Genomic DNA, 16237 nt, shown 5'->3' with positions numbered 1-16237 from the left:
AAATAGTGTGTGTGTGTGTGTATATATATATATATATATATATTGTAAGTTCTTCCACCAAAATGTGAATCAGCGATTGTGAACCCGACATGTGCTGACAACTACACGGATAGCATTCTTGAAATTATTGCAAATGGTCGGTCGACCTTTCATCTCTCTATTTTGGAAGCCACCATTATTAAAATGCATAAAACTGTCCTTTGCCACCAAAAAGAATTTCTGTACAATCTACACAACCTTCAGTAGGTCTGTGATATTTCCTGATTGGCTTAAGGACATGCCAATCAGTGATTGCCTTACCGGCCTACGTTGATCTGACCCACTTTATAAGCTGTACTATTTCCTATAAATAATTTTCCAGACGGTTCTGCTATGATTAGTGTCTGGCGAAAAGCTTCAGCAGATATTTCTTTTGCAACATCTCAACCAACAATTGGTCCAGTTATTAACGCTATTTTCAAGTTTTGAACAACTAGACTTTCAAGATCTACGTATCTACATGTGCCAATGTTTCCGTTTATCAACGTAATATTTTAAGATCTGTGCAAGAACTCAGCTAACAGATGTTTCTGTATATAAAAAGGCATGTTTGACAAGGAATATTTTAATAAAAAATAATTTAATTCTTGATAGCAGATTTTGTTTTTTCTAACTCCAATCACCCATAATGTATAATGTTTTGTGGTGTGATACAACATTTTTAAGCAGTGTCTTCAACTAACTTCGGCCGTTTGGAGGTGTTACCTGTTTTAACCACTCCCACCACTTTACAGTAGTGTGTTGTCGTCTGTCAGTCAATAGACACTTAAAATAACGTCATATAACGGACGCTTAACGTTGCAATTTGTATTGCCGTGACGTCAGCAAAACGTGCGCATGCCATGAATCACGAGAGGAATTATGCACTCTGTATGTTATAACACAGCATGGCATACGAACTTTAAAAGCAAGAAATAAAAATATTTGTTACCCTTAGTTTTGGTTTTACTTAATCTTGATAGAGAACACTTTCGGGGACCCCGCGGAAGTACATCTAGTTTTGATATTTCATTTTGAGTAGTGTGTATTGTAACTTAGATTTCTCATTGTACTCTTTTAGTTTTTAGAATTGTTTTTGTTAAAATTACAAGTTCACGACTACTGTAAAAATGACATTGAGATGAAAATTAAGTAATTGAACTGTCACGTCTTTAAGAGAAAGGAACCGACATCGTGTACTCATGTCAGTGTCAGCGCTAGGCATAAGCAAATTAAGCTGTCATCTAACGACCCGATCAGGTCAAGGGGGCAACCAATAAACGGAGATGTTTGTTTATCTTTTATCAGAACTTCAACTTTTGCCTATTTTAGTATTGTACTCGTTTAAAAACGAGGTGTTTTCAATGAAATTGATAAAAAACACACCTTTCAGTAACTGATTTATGTTTAAACATTACAGGAGTTAGACACTCGTGCGATTCGCGTGTGTTTTAAGTGCACTACATACACAGTGAACAATACTTCGAGAAAGATGCCGCTGTAGTGTTGTTAGTGTGTGAATAGAAATGACCTTTTTGGCAAGTGTGCTATTGTGTTGTGTCCTGTTTAGGGTCCCCAGTGGGCTAGCATTGCCCCCGTACGCAGTAGTACAACTCACTAAGCTAATCAGTTACTTATTTTTTGGGAAAAGACAAATGATTATAAATTATTATTATTGGTATTGTAATAAAACAACCGCACACTTCGCTGACATGTGTACAAATGAACTGTAACAGTAGCTTGGATGGGTGGATCTTGGACTACAATAACTAAGAATCGAGGGAATTTTACAGGAAGTTATTACAATTAGTCGTTCAATTAGCAGCTGTATCTAAAGTCTTCTACCCCCCCCCCCCCACCACACACACATTTCGTACTCTGAATCCTGTCATCTAAGTACACGTGTTAATATAATTATGTTCGGTAAGGAGAACATTTATTTGAAAAACGTTCAGTCCCGTAATCTTGTATAGTAGAAGCACAGGACATACTGTACTCTAATGGCTGTAAGACTTCCGTTCAGTATATCTATGAAAAAATATGGAAGGTTAAAGGGTCTCTTGCAGTGGTAACCCTTGTCGAGTGTACAAGTCAGCATCGCAAGGTCTACTGACATGTATGTATTTTATAGTATTTTTCTGTCCACGTGATAACAGTTTGTTTTGCAGTCTTTCATAATGTAGAACTATAAGTAGCAACGATCTGGGATTACTGAGTGTATAAAGATTTTCGTTGCATACAATATTTCACACAGGGTCTTAAGCTTTGCTTCAGACTTCTATATATATATAGTTTAATTCCGTTTCATGTTGAAATACTTGTTATGAGTTGTTCATCGATTTCGGACCCGTAGCTTCGAGCAGAACGGATTGTAAACGTAAGACTCAGCACACTACACTATTTTTTCTACTTAGTGTTTAGAGAATTTGAACTGTCAACGTTACTGAAATGTAGGTTATTTGGATCTACAGAAAACTGACTACGTAGTTACTTCAGTAATTACACAAGCCTCCTGGTCGTTAGTTCAATCTACTATAGTTAGTAGTGACTTGTCAATAAATTGCAGTAACTGAAATTGTTTGTTAAATTAATTATCTTGATATCGAGATATATATTTTTTTATTTGTATGTACTTAGCCAATGCAAGAGTACCTCTCATTAGAGCTACATTTTGATGACTCAGTGAATTGTATAATAAGGTTGAACTAATTTTTACTGTACATTTTTGAAGTTGACCTTTAAGGGATGCTATGTGATTTATAAGAAACAAATATAAAGACGTACTGACCAGGTTACATGTGAAATTGTGTCATCCGTCACTGAGCTCTATCAAACGGATCCAGTTGTAACATGGTTAACTAAAGTTTTCCAGTGTGTGGTAAAGATTTTCACTCCACATAAAAGACGAGCTAGACCTGTGCTCTTTGTTAGTGTGTGGAACAAAAAGACCGATATATATATATTACAATAAATGTTTAGAACTGTTTTAGTAATTGTTTCATCACGACTTACTCTACGTCTACGAGCAATATTAAGTCCTGTATTAGTTGGTTTTCTTTGATCTAGAGTTCTCTGGCAATGTTACAAACTTGGACTTTGGTTTCTTTATTATGTTGTTGTAGTGCCTTCACACTTATCATTTTAGATATATTCACACATGTCCAAAACATTTAAAGGGCAATTGAAACTTATACAATCTTAACTGTGACAAGGAACAACTTCAGTACAAAATGCCAGTATGCAAAATGTTAAAAAATGTGTATTAGTGCATGTTTTGTTGATACAGTTTCAATATGTGTTTGTTGATAATTGGTGTCACCTTATAGCACGATAAAACTGATAATTTTAATCACATCGCCAATATTTCAGTTAACATATAATAGTTTACGATGTTTTTAACAGTTAAGCATTTATTATACAAGTTAATGTGCAATACCTGCATATGTATTGTGTAAAATAAAAAGATTGTGACTGATATTTACTTAGTGGTCACAGATAAAATTGTCGTACGATTGTAACTGTGTATAAATGGTTCCCAGTTTGTCCCTGAAGAACAAAGGTCCACCTTTTGAAAGCGCTAGAGTCATAGGGTTTTTATCATTCTGTGTATAAATGAGATTATATATATATATATATATATTGGTTTTACATATATTATCATGTGCGTGTGATTATAATGCCTTGTTGTTGAATTTGATGTAAAGTATAGCACAATGTTGCTTTATATATTCGTGTTAGCTGACAACTGATGCCATCTGGCGTGGATCGTTTTTCTCCAGTTGTTGTTTGGATCAGGTACACACTGGACATCTGCCTCCCTCCTTGGCTGTTGTTTGATTACTTGGTTCTGTTCGATGAAAGCCTGCACATTTCTCCACTATATTAGATAGCTAGGAAAATATATTATTACAACATACAACCTACGATTGTCCATAAGTTGTTACACACGCGAATGGCTCTTTTCATGCCATGTCAATGGATGGGAAACGTTTATTTTTTCTATTTTTACTAGCAAATATTTCGCTTTTGATCGGTTCATTATGAGCACACAGACTTGTTCTCACGAACAGTTCCATAGTTGCCGATAAAATATACAGTACTAATTTTATTTTTACATAAATATCCCTTTAAAACAAAATTAACACTATAGTTACCGGTTTGTCCAGTAGTAGGTTTCCGTAGGTTACATAACGAGTTTACTGGATTTAGTGGGGAGAAGTACTTAGGCCTATGTTCATCATGAATAATAAAGTTTTTCAGTGTGCCCAATGAAGCATTTTTGTTCAGATTTTTCTTGAAATAATTATTTATTTATTAAGTTGTCTGTCTGACAACATAGTGATGTGTGCGTAGTTGAGTAGAAATGTTGTTTGTGGTTCTGGGAAGTCTGTATGCTTTTGTGATTATTAAGTTTTGTATTTTCTGTAGTTTGCTACATGTAACCATGAAGAGCAGACATATTCTGCCACTGGACGTATGTAGGTTTTACATATTTTCAGTTGTGCTTCTGCTGTTGCCAATCTGACATCGTACATAATTAGCTTTTTACCGTATTTGTGATCTGGTCGGTTTTCGGTCGTGTCTTGCGAGATTGGTGATAATCTGTCACTTCTCTTCATTTGATCGTTATACACTTGCAAATATTTCTATTGACAGATTCCCACTTTTTTCACTTGATCACATTATCGAACACGTATTTGACATAAAATACCCTTTTTAAATACAGTTTTCGTAATTTAATGTAAGCTATATTTTCATTGCCTTGTGTAGGTGACTTTTTCTTATAATACATATTGAGTGGTGAGAGATACTTAGGACTGTCATAATTATGTATGATATCACAATCTATGGAGGTTAATAAATCCTTCTTGTATAGATTTTTATCCAAATACATGAACGACCAATCTAGGAGTCTGTCCTGGATTGGTTGTATATTTGCACATTTGTGCATGAATTTAGAATTTGTTGTTCTGGATATTCTATAAGTAGTAGTAATTATTGAATTTTGTATTATTTGTAATTTGTTAATATTGGACTGTGCTACATTACTCCATGCTGGACTGGCGTATTCAATTACTAGGTGTATATACTGTTTATAGAGTTTTATCGTATCTTCTGTTGATGTATCGTTATTTTTACCTGGTAGTCTCCTAGCATAGTTTGCTCCTTGCCATACTTTATTTGTAATATGGCTTCTCCATCTTAATTTCGAATCATATGTTAGTCCAAGACATTTTGTTGATGGGTCGGTATGCAGAAGAGTTCCATGTAAGGATAATTCTGGTTTATGTCTTCGCGTTTTTATCTTTTTCTTTTTTGAGAATAATACCATATTGGTTTTCGGAACGTTCATTTTAATTCTGTGTTTTTGGCAATATTCCACTATTTGATTGAGTACTGTTTGTAAATTGGTGGCACCTATTGACGGAGTCGTGGAACTCTTCCACATCGTCACATCATCTCCGAATTGAGATTTTGATCTTGTGGACATATACAAGTTTACCATTGGAATTACAGCACTTGACTGTTTTGTGGCGTCATCTAGTGGTGTGTTTGTATAAAATTTACGTAATTATTTATAAACACCTTTTGCCTAAAATTTACAGCAGGATAATTTCCAAGGTATTGTGCCGGAACGGAAGTTTTATGTTAAGGTTTAAAAAGTAGACATTCCTATTTAACAAATAGCAGCAATGAGAACCAAATGATAAGGGGAGTAATTGAGACGAAAATTTAAAAATAAGTTTCGAAGTAAAAGTTTCCGAAATTCAGGTTTGGATTATCTAAATCCACTGAACTATTTGGGAAGGATTTAGAGCAAGGCATTTTAATTTGGAATGAGTAGAAATGGTAGGATTGTGTATGTCTATTGCTTAATTTTAAACTACTATTGCAAAATTAGTGACTTACTATTAAGGGAGAGAGAGAGAGAATGCTATAGATAAACCTCTTTCCCCCCCCCCCCCCCCCCACCCCACACACACCATCTTCCGTTGCCTCAGCGGTAAGTCTAAGGATTTATAAAGGTAAAAGTCGAGTTTTGATATTTAACAAAGATAAAAGTTTTGTTAGCATTCTTATTATTTGTGTGTTCATGAGTGCGTGATTTTGTTGGATTGTATCAACGTATATAAATACGTGATATAAGTAGACGATTTAATGTCAGTATAATGAAGAAGTTGGTTAAAGCTGGCTTCCTTTTTTTTTTGAAACAGACTTGACCCCAGAAGAGCGTCAGTTGCTGGTAGATATCCGACTACGGAAAGCAGAATTACAAAGTGAAATAAAGGTGAGTTTTTACTGTTTGTAAACAAGTCAATGTGAGGAGGGGGATTTCCAGTTCTGATGTTAACGTGATGAATGTACTCATAAATAGTTTTTATAATTTTGTAACGGTATCGAAGTTATGTATTCAGCTTTATGTTGATACATGTCTGTATACATCAGCAGATTGGCCAAAATCACCTTTGACTTTAAAACATTTCAAGAGTACAATGTATCACAGTATATTAATATGAACTTTTTCAGACAATATTTTCACTATACTGAAATGGAAAACCTTATAGTTGTTTTACGTATGAATATATTTTGTTTTGTAAAATGTTCACGTTGAAATGAAAACAAACAAGACTGTTCTCGGGGTAAACTTATGCATATGCCTACTGAACAACAAATGATGCTTTTGACTATCATATCCATATCTTGGTTTAAAATATACAAGATCCATTTATATTTTATCTTGTTTTTTAAAACTTATTGTAACTGCAGAAGAATGTAGTAGACTGTTTCAAAGAAAAATATTTTAATAAAAAGCTCAGTTTATGGTCTTTGTTACCTAATATGAACCACAGTGGCGTTACCAGTTCTGATGAAATGTTTTGAACGTACAGTCTGTACAGGTTTTTGGTATCGTTTACTTTGTCATACACAGTCGTAAGGTCCCCACCCAAACAAAAAAGTGCTAGAAGGGGATACTTTGAGGACTACAAATGAAGTCCACTTATTTCATTCACATTTCCCATAAATGACAGTTGATGTAAAGAAGTGTCTGTAAACAAAGCCAATTTTAATATGAGTCAACACTGAGTAGTATTAAGTTGTTTTATTTATGAGTGATTACTTTGTAACTGTATGTGTTTCACCATAAATAGGTAAAAGGAAGAAAAATAGAGACTGATTGATCATTCAAATACTTTCTAGAAACAGCATACAGAAAATCGCTCAAAGGTCTTGGGTTTATATTAACACAGTCTACGAGTCTTTCAGACCGAATTCGGGGGAGTGGGTAGCTTACCGAGGGTGTCACGATTTCCGGTGTTCAAGTTAGAATAAAAGACAAATTACACCGATTAAATGCTCAGTCTGTTACCCCCCCCCCAAAAAAAAACTGCCAAAATAACTCACCTTTCAAGTGTTCGACCACAAAGATAGGGGCTGGTCGGCCTTTGTTCCTTTAGCTCAAAATAGTTTGTGTTCATGTTCGGGCAGCTACCTCACTTAGCCACCCTAAAGGGGAAAGTAAACCTTGTCCATCTTTATCAATAAAACTCGCGAAAAGCACAGAGAAATCGGCTTTATAGAGCTGAGGCACCAGATCTTGTATGTGGGAATTTGGATGTGATGTGTAGGTTTTATACCATCAAAGCTAGTGAGATATTCAGATTTTAGACATTGCAAGGAACGTAAGTCTCCTTTAAAAAAAAAGGAGTACCAGAAAGTTTTATTTGTAAATCAAATCACCGAACATCTCCCTGACTTGCAGACTTAAGTTTTAAAAACAATAAACACTTTGCCCATTTTGTACAGGATGACCTAAAGGTGTAACATTTACTCAAACACAGACGATTTGAAGGTAATGTGTGTGATGCATTAGTAGGAAAGGAAACTATAATGTTCTTAATTATAAGAGTAAGTTTCTATTTAGTTTGGTTTAGGGTTGTAAAAAAAAAGCGAAAAAACTTTTGTTATAGTTATAGACATAACAGTAGTTTAGGGTTGTGTAACAATCAAAAGTTTTAATTGTGGCAATGTGTTATTATGTTATTACTTTTGGTATTACTTGGCCTTTTAGTTAAAATCAAGATCTGCTTAAACCTATCTATTTTGCTCCCCGTGGCACAGTGGTATTTCTGCGGACTTACAACGCTAGAAATCGAGTTTCGATACCCGTGGTGGGCAATTGTGTAGCATTGTTCTTAACTTAAAACAAACTTATTTTGTTACTGTGTTTCAATAGGTAGCTCTTATCTCACCCTTTACTACAAAGTATCGTCCTCACGGGGAAGTTTATAATAAAAATACTAAAATTTTTTCATACAAAATTAAAATAAATTTGTGGCAAGCGCCAACAAAATAATATGTAATCCCTAAAGGAACGTTCATAGTTCAGATAGAGCATATTCATCCGTCCACTATCTGGTACCAGCCGTTGTAATGAACATTAAAAGAAGGTAAATTCGGATAGCCATCGCTATCATTTGTTATCATTATTTGCGGTTTTCTCCTCCAGTACAGCAGATTTCAACCCTGTTTTTTTACTCACGCCCCACCGTAAACATTTTTTTGGTACTTGAGCTACCCCCCTCCAAAAAAAAAAAGAAACGAATTTTCCACTAATTGGTTTTCTACTTTAAAGCGCAGTTGAAAATGATAAGAGTGCTAATTTATAACGTATTGTATTTTTACAAAATGTTTTTATAATTATATCTACGCGGAGAGACATAGTGTTTTATTGTTTCTTCCTTTCTTCCAAACACTTTTCAATCGATTATTTCTCGGCAGATTGACTTGGAGATTGGTATGGTTATACCATGGAACAATACGCCCAGACTTCTTTTTTCATTTTTTTTTTGTGATTTAGGCCATTTTAAGGATTTTATTGGGTCAAAGGGGAAACAACCCAAAAATTTATATTTCGGGCTCCTTTGCGGTCATATTTACAGCAATCAAGATGAAAATTGGCACAAATATGAATTTTCATTTGCCTAACACATTGACTTAAATAAAGCTAAATTTGCCCATTTTGAGTCTTTTTAGGGAGTTGGAGCTCTTAAAACACAATTTTTGGATTTTTGGTCAATCAATCGTCCGTATTTTGACAAATTTATATTTATATGTAGTTTGGTACAAAGATACTTTTTTCACAGGTAACACACATTGAGAAACAAAAATGTTGGACTTGCCCATTTTAAGCAATTATCGGAATGAGGGGATCAAGATGCCACAAAAAGCATAATTTTAAGTTTTTTTTACTATTACTCTGCTGTATTTCGGCCAATTTACATGGAATTTGGTTCAAAGCTACGTTTTTATAGGTCCCATACATATACTTACAAAAATGTGCGATATGTTCATTTTTGGTATTTTTAAGAGGGTGTCAAAAAGTTTAAATAAACCAAACATTTTTGTGTTTGTGTCAATTACTTAGCCATGTTTCGATCCATTTACATGGAATTTAGTACAAAGATACTCTTTTGCAGGCCCCAAACAGAGATATAGACAATTTTGGAATTTTTGTTTTTGCACAATTCAGGGTTTTCATGAACTATTCATGACATACAGTCAACCAACTTACATGGGATTTGGTACAACATACTACATTTTGCAGGTTCCAAGGAGTCATACAGAAAGTTTTAATTTTTTTTGTCTTGTCACGATTTTCTGGTGTCAAAATTGGTCATGTTGGGATTGCGTGGCCGAGATATGTTGCATTCGCCCGCGAATGTGGATTTTCCTTAATTTATTACAGCATCATTCAAACGCTCGCGTCCTCCTTGGAGGTTTGACGCCCCCCTCCCTAGGGGGCGTGCCCTACCGGTTGACAAATGATGCTATAGTACATATGTTTAGTTATTCGTTTTCCAACTGTGATATTGAACTCTAAATGTATGTGAACGAACTGCACATGTTGATGCAATGATATGTCTCTTCAGATTTGAGCTATAACTTTGTTTACCACCTATGATTTGGTTCATGGCAAAGTCCCAATCATTTGACACTGGAGTGCTGTCATTGTTAGGTTTCTATAAATGGGCTAGGTCACAATCTTTTTCGAAAAAATATATTCGTATAGCGAGATTGTTTAAACTATATAGAGAATAAAGCCAAAATTTCGAAGAATGGAGCCACCTGGATTATCTAATTATAGAATTGGAACTGCAACAGGCTCCGGAATAACACCCCAACTTATTCAAAGTGAAGAATATGGTTACAAAAAAACAACAAAAAAAAACATCTGGCTCAAAAAAGTGATTAGGATGACGACTAGTCATATATTCTAGTAACATAAAAAAACAAACAAACAAGGATTTAAAGTTAGCGAAGGTCCCAAATGCTAAAAAGTTCACTAGATGCTAGCCACACCGAAATAAGCGGCAATTTTCATGAAAAAAGATGATTGAAAAAATTGGAACTATAGCAATCCCATTCGACCATATACCTGCCAAGTGTCCTGATGCAACTCCAATGGGATTTTGTGTTTTGCCCCCAGTGGCACAGCGGTATGTCTGCAGACTTACAACGCTAGAAACCAGGTTTCGATACCCGTGGTGGGCAGAGCAGATAGCCCTTTGTGTAGCTTTGTGCTTAACTACAAACAACAACATTTTGTGTTTTGGTTTATTTAAACATTGTCTGGGAAGTTGACATTTACTACAATGGAGGACCCTCGCTGTCCTCGGCAGAAACTTGTTACAAATAGAACTTGCTGTGTAGACATTGTTGAAGAATGGCACGGGACCAGGAACATCATTTTTATACAGTTCGATTAACTGCAGGATTATTCAGATAGTCACAGGAAACTCATCGGATATGCCAGTTGGAAATACATTTTAAATTTGGTGTAAATTTACTCACCAGGTGTTATCTTCATCAAACTACAATATAAGAAGGAATTTCACACATGTAACTGATTAATCTGAACGGTTGTGTTATTCTTCACTGTGACTTAGGAATTTTTGTTTATATGCATTCGTATATCTCCTTGTTGAAATGTTCAACATATTAACTTTTGGGTCACTGCCAAGATGTGCTAGTGTTAACGAACTGTCAAAAAGTATTATAGTTTCTGATTGGCTTAGTGAATGGAATAATTGGGATCAATATATTAAAATATATATTAACCTTCATACGTTTTAGCATTCTTCTGGTCCTAATTCTTGGTGTTGAAACAGACGTTTCATGGTGGCTACACTCCATATTTAAGATTAATTCTCATATTTCTGTTTCTATAGTAAACGTAAATTAAACGTAGTTGAGATGATCACGTTTTGACTATAATGCATTATTGACTTTTAATGTTTTTCTGTCTATCTTTTTTGAAATAAATAATTCGCTGTTGATTGTGAAACGAAGCGTTTATCATTACTGTTTGAAGTGTTTATGAATTCGTGTTTTGGACGTCGTATTGCAGCAGCTTATTAGTTCCGGACAGGAAAAAAAATGGGTGCTAGAAAAACAGAACTAATTTGTCATCGTGTTTTTAAAATAAATATTTGTTTAGATATGAAACATAATAACATATTACTATGTGTGTGTACGTATAGTCTTACATGACAATTTATAATCAAATGGAAACAGCCCCGATTTGTGTAACAGTGGAGACTTTCTTCGGAAGTGTGTGCGTTCAGATATAGAATAAAACTAGTTTTTTACTGCAAACAAACATCACTTTCTATTATATTTCCGTCAACTTAATATTTGTGACCTAGATTCTGATCTTTAATATTTTTTGTAACAAAAATAAAAATTTTCCCATTATTTCTGCCTTCTGGTTTTCGTTGTCGCCATGCGATTTGCTTCGTTTCTTCCGCCACATTACCCGCGGCGGCGCTGTTTTGCCCACAGCAAATATCGAGAGTAATAGCTGTGACAATGAAAGATTGTGTGCACCCGTGCCTCACAAACACAAGCGTCTTCTACAGGCAGGTTTTCAGGCGTTATCAGAACACATTATTTCGTCATAACTGAAGATACTATATACAACTGTATAGCGTTTTATAATCATGTGTTATTATAATTATCTTACAGATAAAATCATGTGGAAACACATCTACCTGCGTAAACTTTGTTTTTCTGACCGACTGTTTAATTAGGAATGGACTGTTAGTTTTAAAAGATACAAATCTAGTTGTTTAAATAACTTAAACAATTACCATGTGAAAAAATATCATAATCATGAACAACAATACAAGCTAGATTCATGAATAAACAAAGTTAGTTCATGTAAAATAACATATCTAAAAGTTAACTGATCATATAAAAGTATGTTATAAATATGGTTGCATGTTCTTTGTTTTGAGATATTGGCATGATATTGTTTGTTTTATGTTAACGTGCACATTTGAAAATATAATGGTGTAATGAATGTATAGGATTGATCAAATTAGTTAAGAAATCTAATGGCATATATGTACTTTCTTGTGGGTAATGTATGTGCAATGTTGATTTGTTACAAAAATCATGCTATATTCACAATTGACAGTTAAGTGTATACTCAGGCTTTCTATATGTATACACACATACACTTTGAAGTTAACTTTTAACTTACTAAGTGGCTGGCCATATGGCTTTTACAGTGTATTTATTATTGTTAGAATGAAAGTTTATTCTGATTTTCAAACTAAGCAAACCTTGGGGTGTAATACCCTTGGTGATGGGGTTGTTGACCACTTTATGAATCTGAAAGCATGTAGAGTATGTGCGCACCCATTTGTGATTGTTTTTCATCATTTACTTTTTACGTAATTCTCTTGTGTGTAAACACAAACTGGACTAAACCATTGTCTTCTTAGAATATGAGTTCACAATGTACTTTACAATATTAGGATGTCTAGTAATAATATATCTGCTTACATAATTTTGTTCCAAACTTCTATTATATTGAATTTATGATTGTAATTATTTATTGCTGAGTGGATGCTAGGCTTAATAAATTTGTGAAGTTTAAGATGGCCTTAAGGAACAACCATCTTGTCAAGTACGTGGAAATGTAAACATTGATAACTGTGTCACCATACGTTTCTCTAAAATATTGTGTTGTACTTGACTTGGAGAGCACTGTTTTGACCCTGCAGTAACCATTTGTTTTGTCTTTGTGTATACGTATGTTTGTATGTTTAAAACCAAAAACTAGAAGCTCTTCAGTAACAAAACAAGTTCTTTTTTTTTTTAAATACAACTATTTTTACAGTTTGTGAGGATGTAATTATTTCATAACCCTGCACCTTCTTTCTTTAATATAGAACTTCTTAGATAGATGACTACCAAAATATATGCAATGATTACAACTGCAGTATTTAAGTGGAAGGAACATTTCATCATTTTAGTTGCATTAGGACATTAAAGCAGCTAAACACAGAACCAAGCAATGTTGCTGAAATCTTGTAGCTTTAATTATGGAAGAACAGAAACATTCTTCTCCAAATTGCATTAATTTACAATCAGAAGTTGTGAGAAGAATTAATCATGGAAATAGATGCTATACATGTACTGGTGTGAGGTAACCAAGTGGTGTTAGTCTGTACACTGAAACACTTGGAATGTTTGATGGGCACATGACATTTCTTTCTTTAATAACACAGGCTTGCAAATTTAAACTTCATAAAAGTTGTTTTGGTTTTAGTGATGGATTTTCCATAATTCAGCTATGCAGATTTTGAAAATAATATTAATTTTTTTCTATCACGTAAGGATTTTTTACAAGTTGGGAAGAAAAAAAACTCTTGCTTAGATAAAATTTACCACAAATATAACAGAATATGTTTGAGTCATTTACACAAACTCTTGTTGCCATAGAGATAAATAAATAAATAATATTAAAAACAAAAAAAAATAATGTCAAAGTGCACATACAAACAAATATTATACAGAAATGACACATCACGTGGCCTGTTAACCATTTCTATACTAGTGGTGTGTTTCTTGTGGGTTCTAGAATGATCGATAAGACTCGCATCATGACTGGTCTAGTGAGATCTATAGCCAGTGGTTGTCAATATTTTAAGCATAACAAAATGTGACCTGATTTCAATGAAAATGATTCACTTAATTAAAAGTACATATGACGTTTTGTGAAAAATCTGTAAGTGATGAAGAAAAATGGATATCATTTTCAGATTCAGCATACGGGATTTACTGTCTAACGTGTAAAAATTTCAATACAATAAAACCGTTGCAGACCTGTGTAATTCTAGATGACCAGTGCAGGATACAGTACAATAACTTTCTTCCATAGGGTGTTTCAAAAGAATTCAGGATGTCTGGTTTTTGCTAATTCACCTCATGAAAACAAGAAATGTGTCTAGGTCTGCTGATAGATACAATGTATTTGTTTTCAAACCCCAGTTAATTTCATGCTACATGTGGCTATTATAACACCTATAATTGGAGATTTTAAAAACACCTTTAATAAAAGTTTACACTAATGCGGTATTGAGAGTTTACTACAATACCTGTACTTAAACTTTTGAGGAACTTGTTTTTCTAAAGTGTTCTTTGTAACATCTTTATTGAGAGTTTACAGTAAAACCCTTTGTGATTGGTCATTAAAACACCCGTGTTTGGAGTATTTAATGTAACTTTTAATGAGATTCTACAGCAACACTAACAATGCTATTTGATTACAATATCTCTTTTTTTTTTTGCAACACTTCTAATGCCGATTCACAGCACCTTTAACCAGTGTTCTTGTTCAGTATATTGTTTAAAGTATACAGTAACATCCATGTTTATTGTTTACATTATAATATTTTGTGGGAGTTTATGGCTGTATCTTTATTTAAAGTTTGCTAAAACCATTGTTTATACACTACATTAGTTGTAACACTCGGTCAAGTTTTTTAAGATCTTAAGTCTCTATGAAGCTCATTTTTAAAACCAGTACTTCTTATATATAAATATTTTATGAATCTTACTTGATGGCATTTAATTTTCATCCAGGAGTATGCCACTGAGTTTCTGTTGATAGTATCAGTGTAATGCTTTAGTGACAAATGTATAAATATTTGGTGTCAAAAATATGTGTCGTATCATGTTTTAATGAAGAAGCCCTTACATCTCCTCAAGCATGTTATAATTAGAAATATTCTATACATTATGAAACCACATCTTTGTAGCTAGCATAAACATTGTTGTCTCAAACCCATTTAAATGCAGTAAGATAAAAGAAATAACTTTGCTTATAAAACTTTTAACATCCAAAAGATTTATCTATTGAGAGTTTTGTTTTCAAGTATTTATTTTAATGCAGTTAGACATTTTCTCCTTCAAATAAATTTAGTCTTAAAACATTTCTCTCAAGAAATTAAAATGGTTGTGGTCATATGTACTATGTAGCTCATATCCATTATGTAGTACAAAGCAAATAACAAAACGAGAGCTTTAAAAACTCACCAGATTATTCCAGTAACTTGAATTTTTTGGACTACATAAGGGATTCTCATATCAGAATAGATTTGAGCTTTACAAGGATATCACTCAGTGTCTGTGAAAATTGTAAAAATATAAATATGTAAAATGTAAATGCAACTACTTTCCATTATAAAGTTAAAATATGTTACTCGTAGAATTTTCTTAACACGCAGTTACATTCTATGGAATTATAGTCAAATGGTGTTTTTGTTAGACATGGTAACTGTTTCTGAACTTTTGTTATGTAAACAATCTTCTACAACAGAAAAGAATGAGAAAGCTATAAGGTTATGGAAGTGATTACCTTCTACTGTGGAATGTAGAGGTACATTATAGATACACATACATATTACTGTAAGCCTTTGAATATATAAAATAAGGCAATCACTCAAGTTTTTAGATAATTAAAACTGTTTTATATAAATTAATTTATATTATTTATTTAAAACAATTTTTTTTTCACAAAAAAACAAAAGATAACTTTTCTCTTTCTAACTTTACATGGTGTTTTTTGACAAAACATGTTTCTGTGATATGAATTTGTTTTCCTGAATTTTTAATGATAGAAATGGGTTGTCATTTAGTAGTTGACAAAAATTTAAGACAGGCAGACGTCAATCGTAGGAACTTGTAGATACGTAAAAGGAGTGCTTTATTATACACTATTTACAAGTGATGACAGATTCCTAGTTTGTCAAACAGGTTATATCATAATAATTGTGATCTTCTGCATTCATTATGCCAAACTCCTGTTGTTTATTATCCATATTCTGTTATGAATTTAAGTTTAGGTATAAATATACACTGAGTG

General features: G+C 33.4%; 1 protein-coding gene across 3 annotated transcripts in view; it reads left to right on the top strand.

Annotated features, from left to right (window-relative positions):
* LOC106478446 (cytohesin-1-like) overlaps positions 1 to 16237 on the top strand; it is a 64467-nt gene that overhangs the window by 16732 nt on the left and 31498 nt on the right. For all 3 annotated transcript variants that reach the window (XM_022382038.1, XM_022382037.1, XM_022382036.1), the window contains exon 2: positions 6234 to 6307. In XM_022382038.1, coding sequence (XP_022237746.1) covers positions 6234 to 6307 — 74 coding nt within the window. The remainder of the gene's footprint in view (positions 1 to 6233; positions 6308 to 16237) is intronic.

The sequence above is a fragment of the Limulus polyphemus genome, unplaced genomic scaffold (genome assembly GCF_000517525.1).
Source record: "Limulus polyphemus unplaced genomic scaffold, Limulus_polyphemus-2.1.2 Scaffold212, whole genome shotgun sequence".
NCBI lineage: Eukaryota > Metazoa > Arthropoda > Merostomata > Xiphosura > Limulidae > Limulus > Limulus polyphemus.
This window is presented reverse-complemented; position numbering and strand designations above follow the sequence as displayed.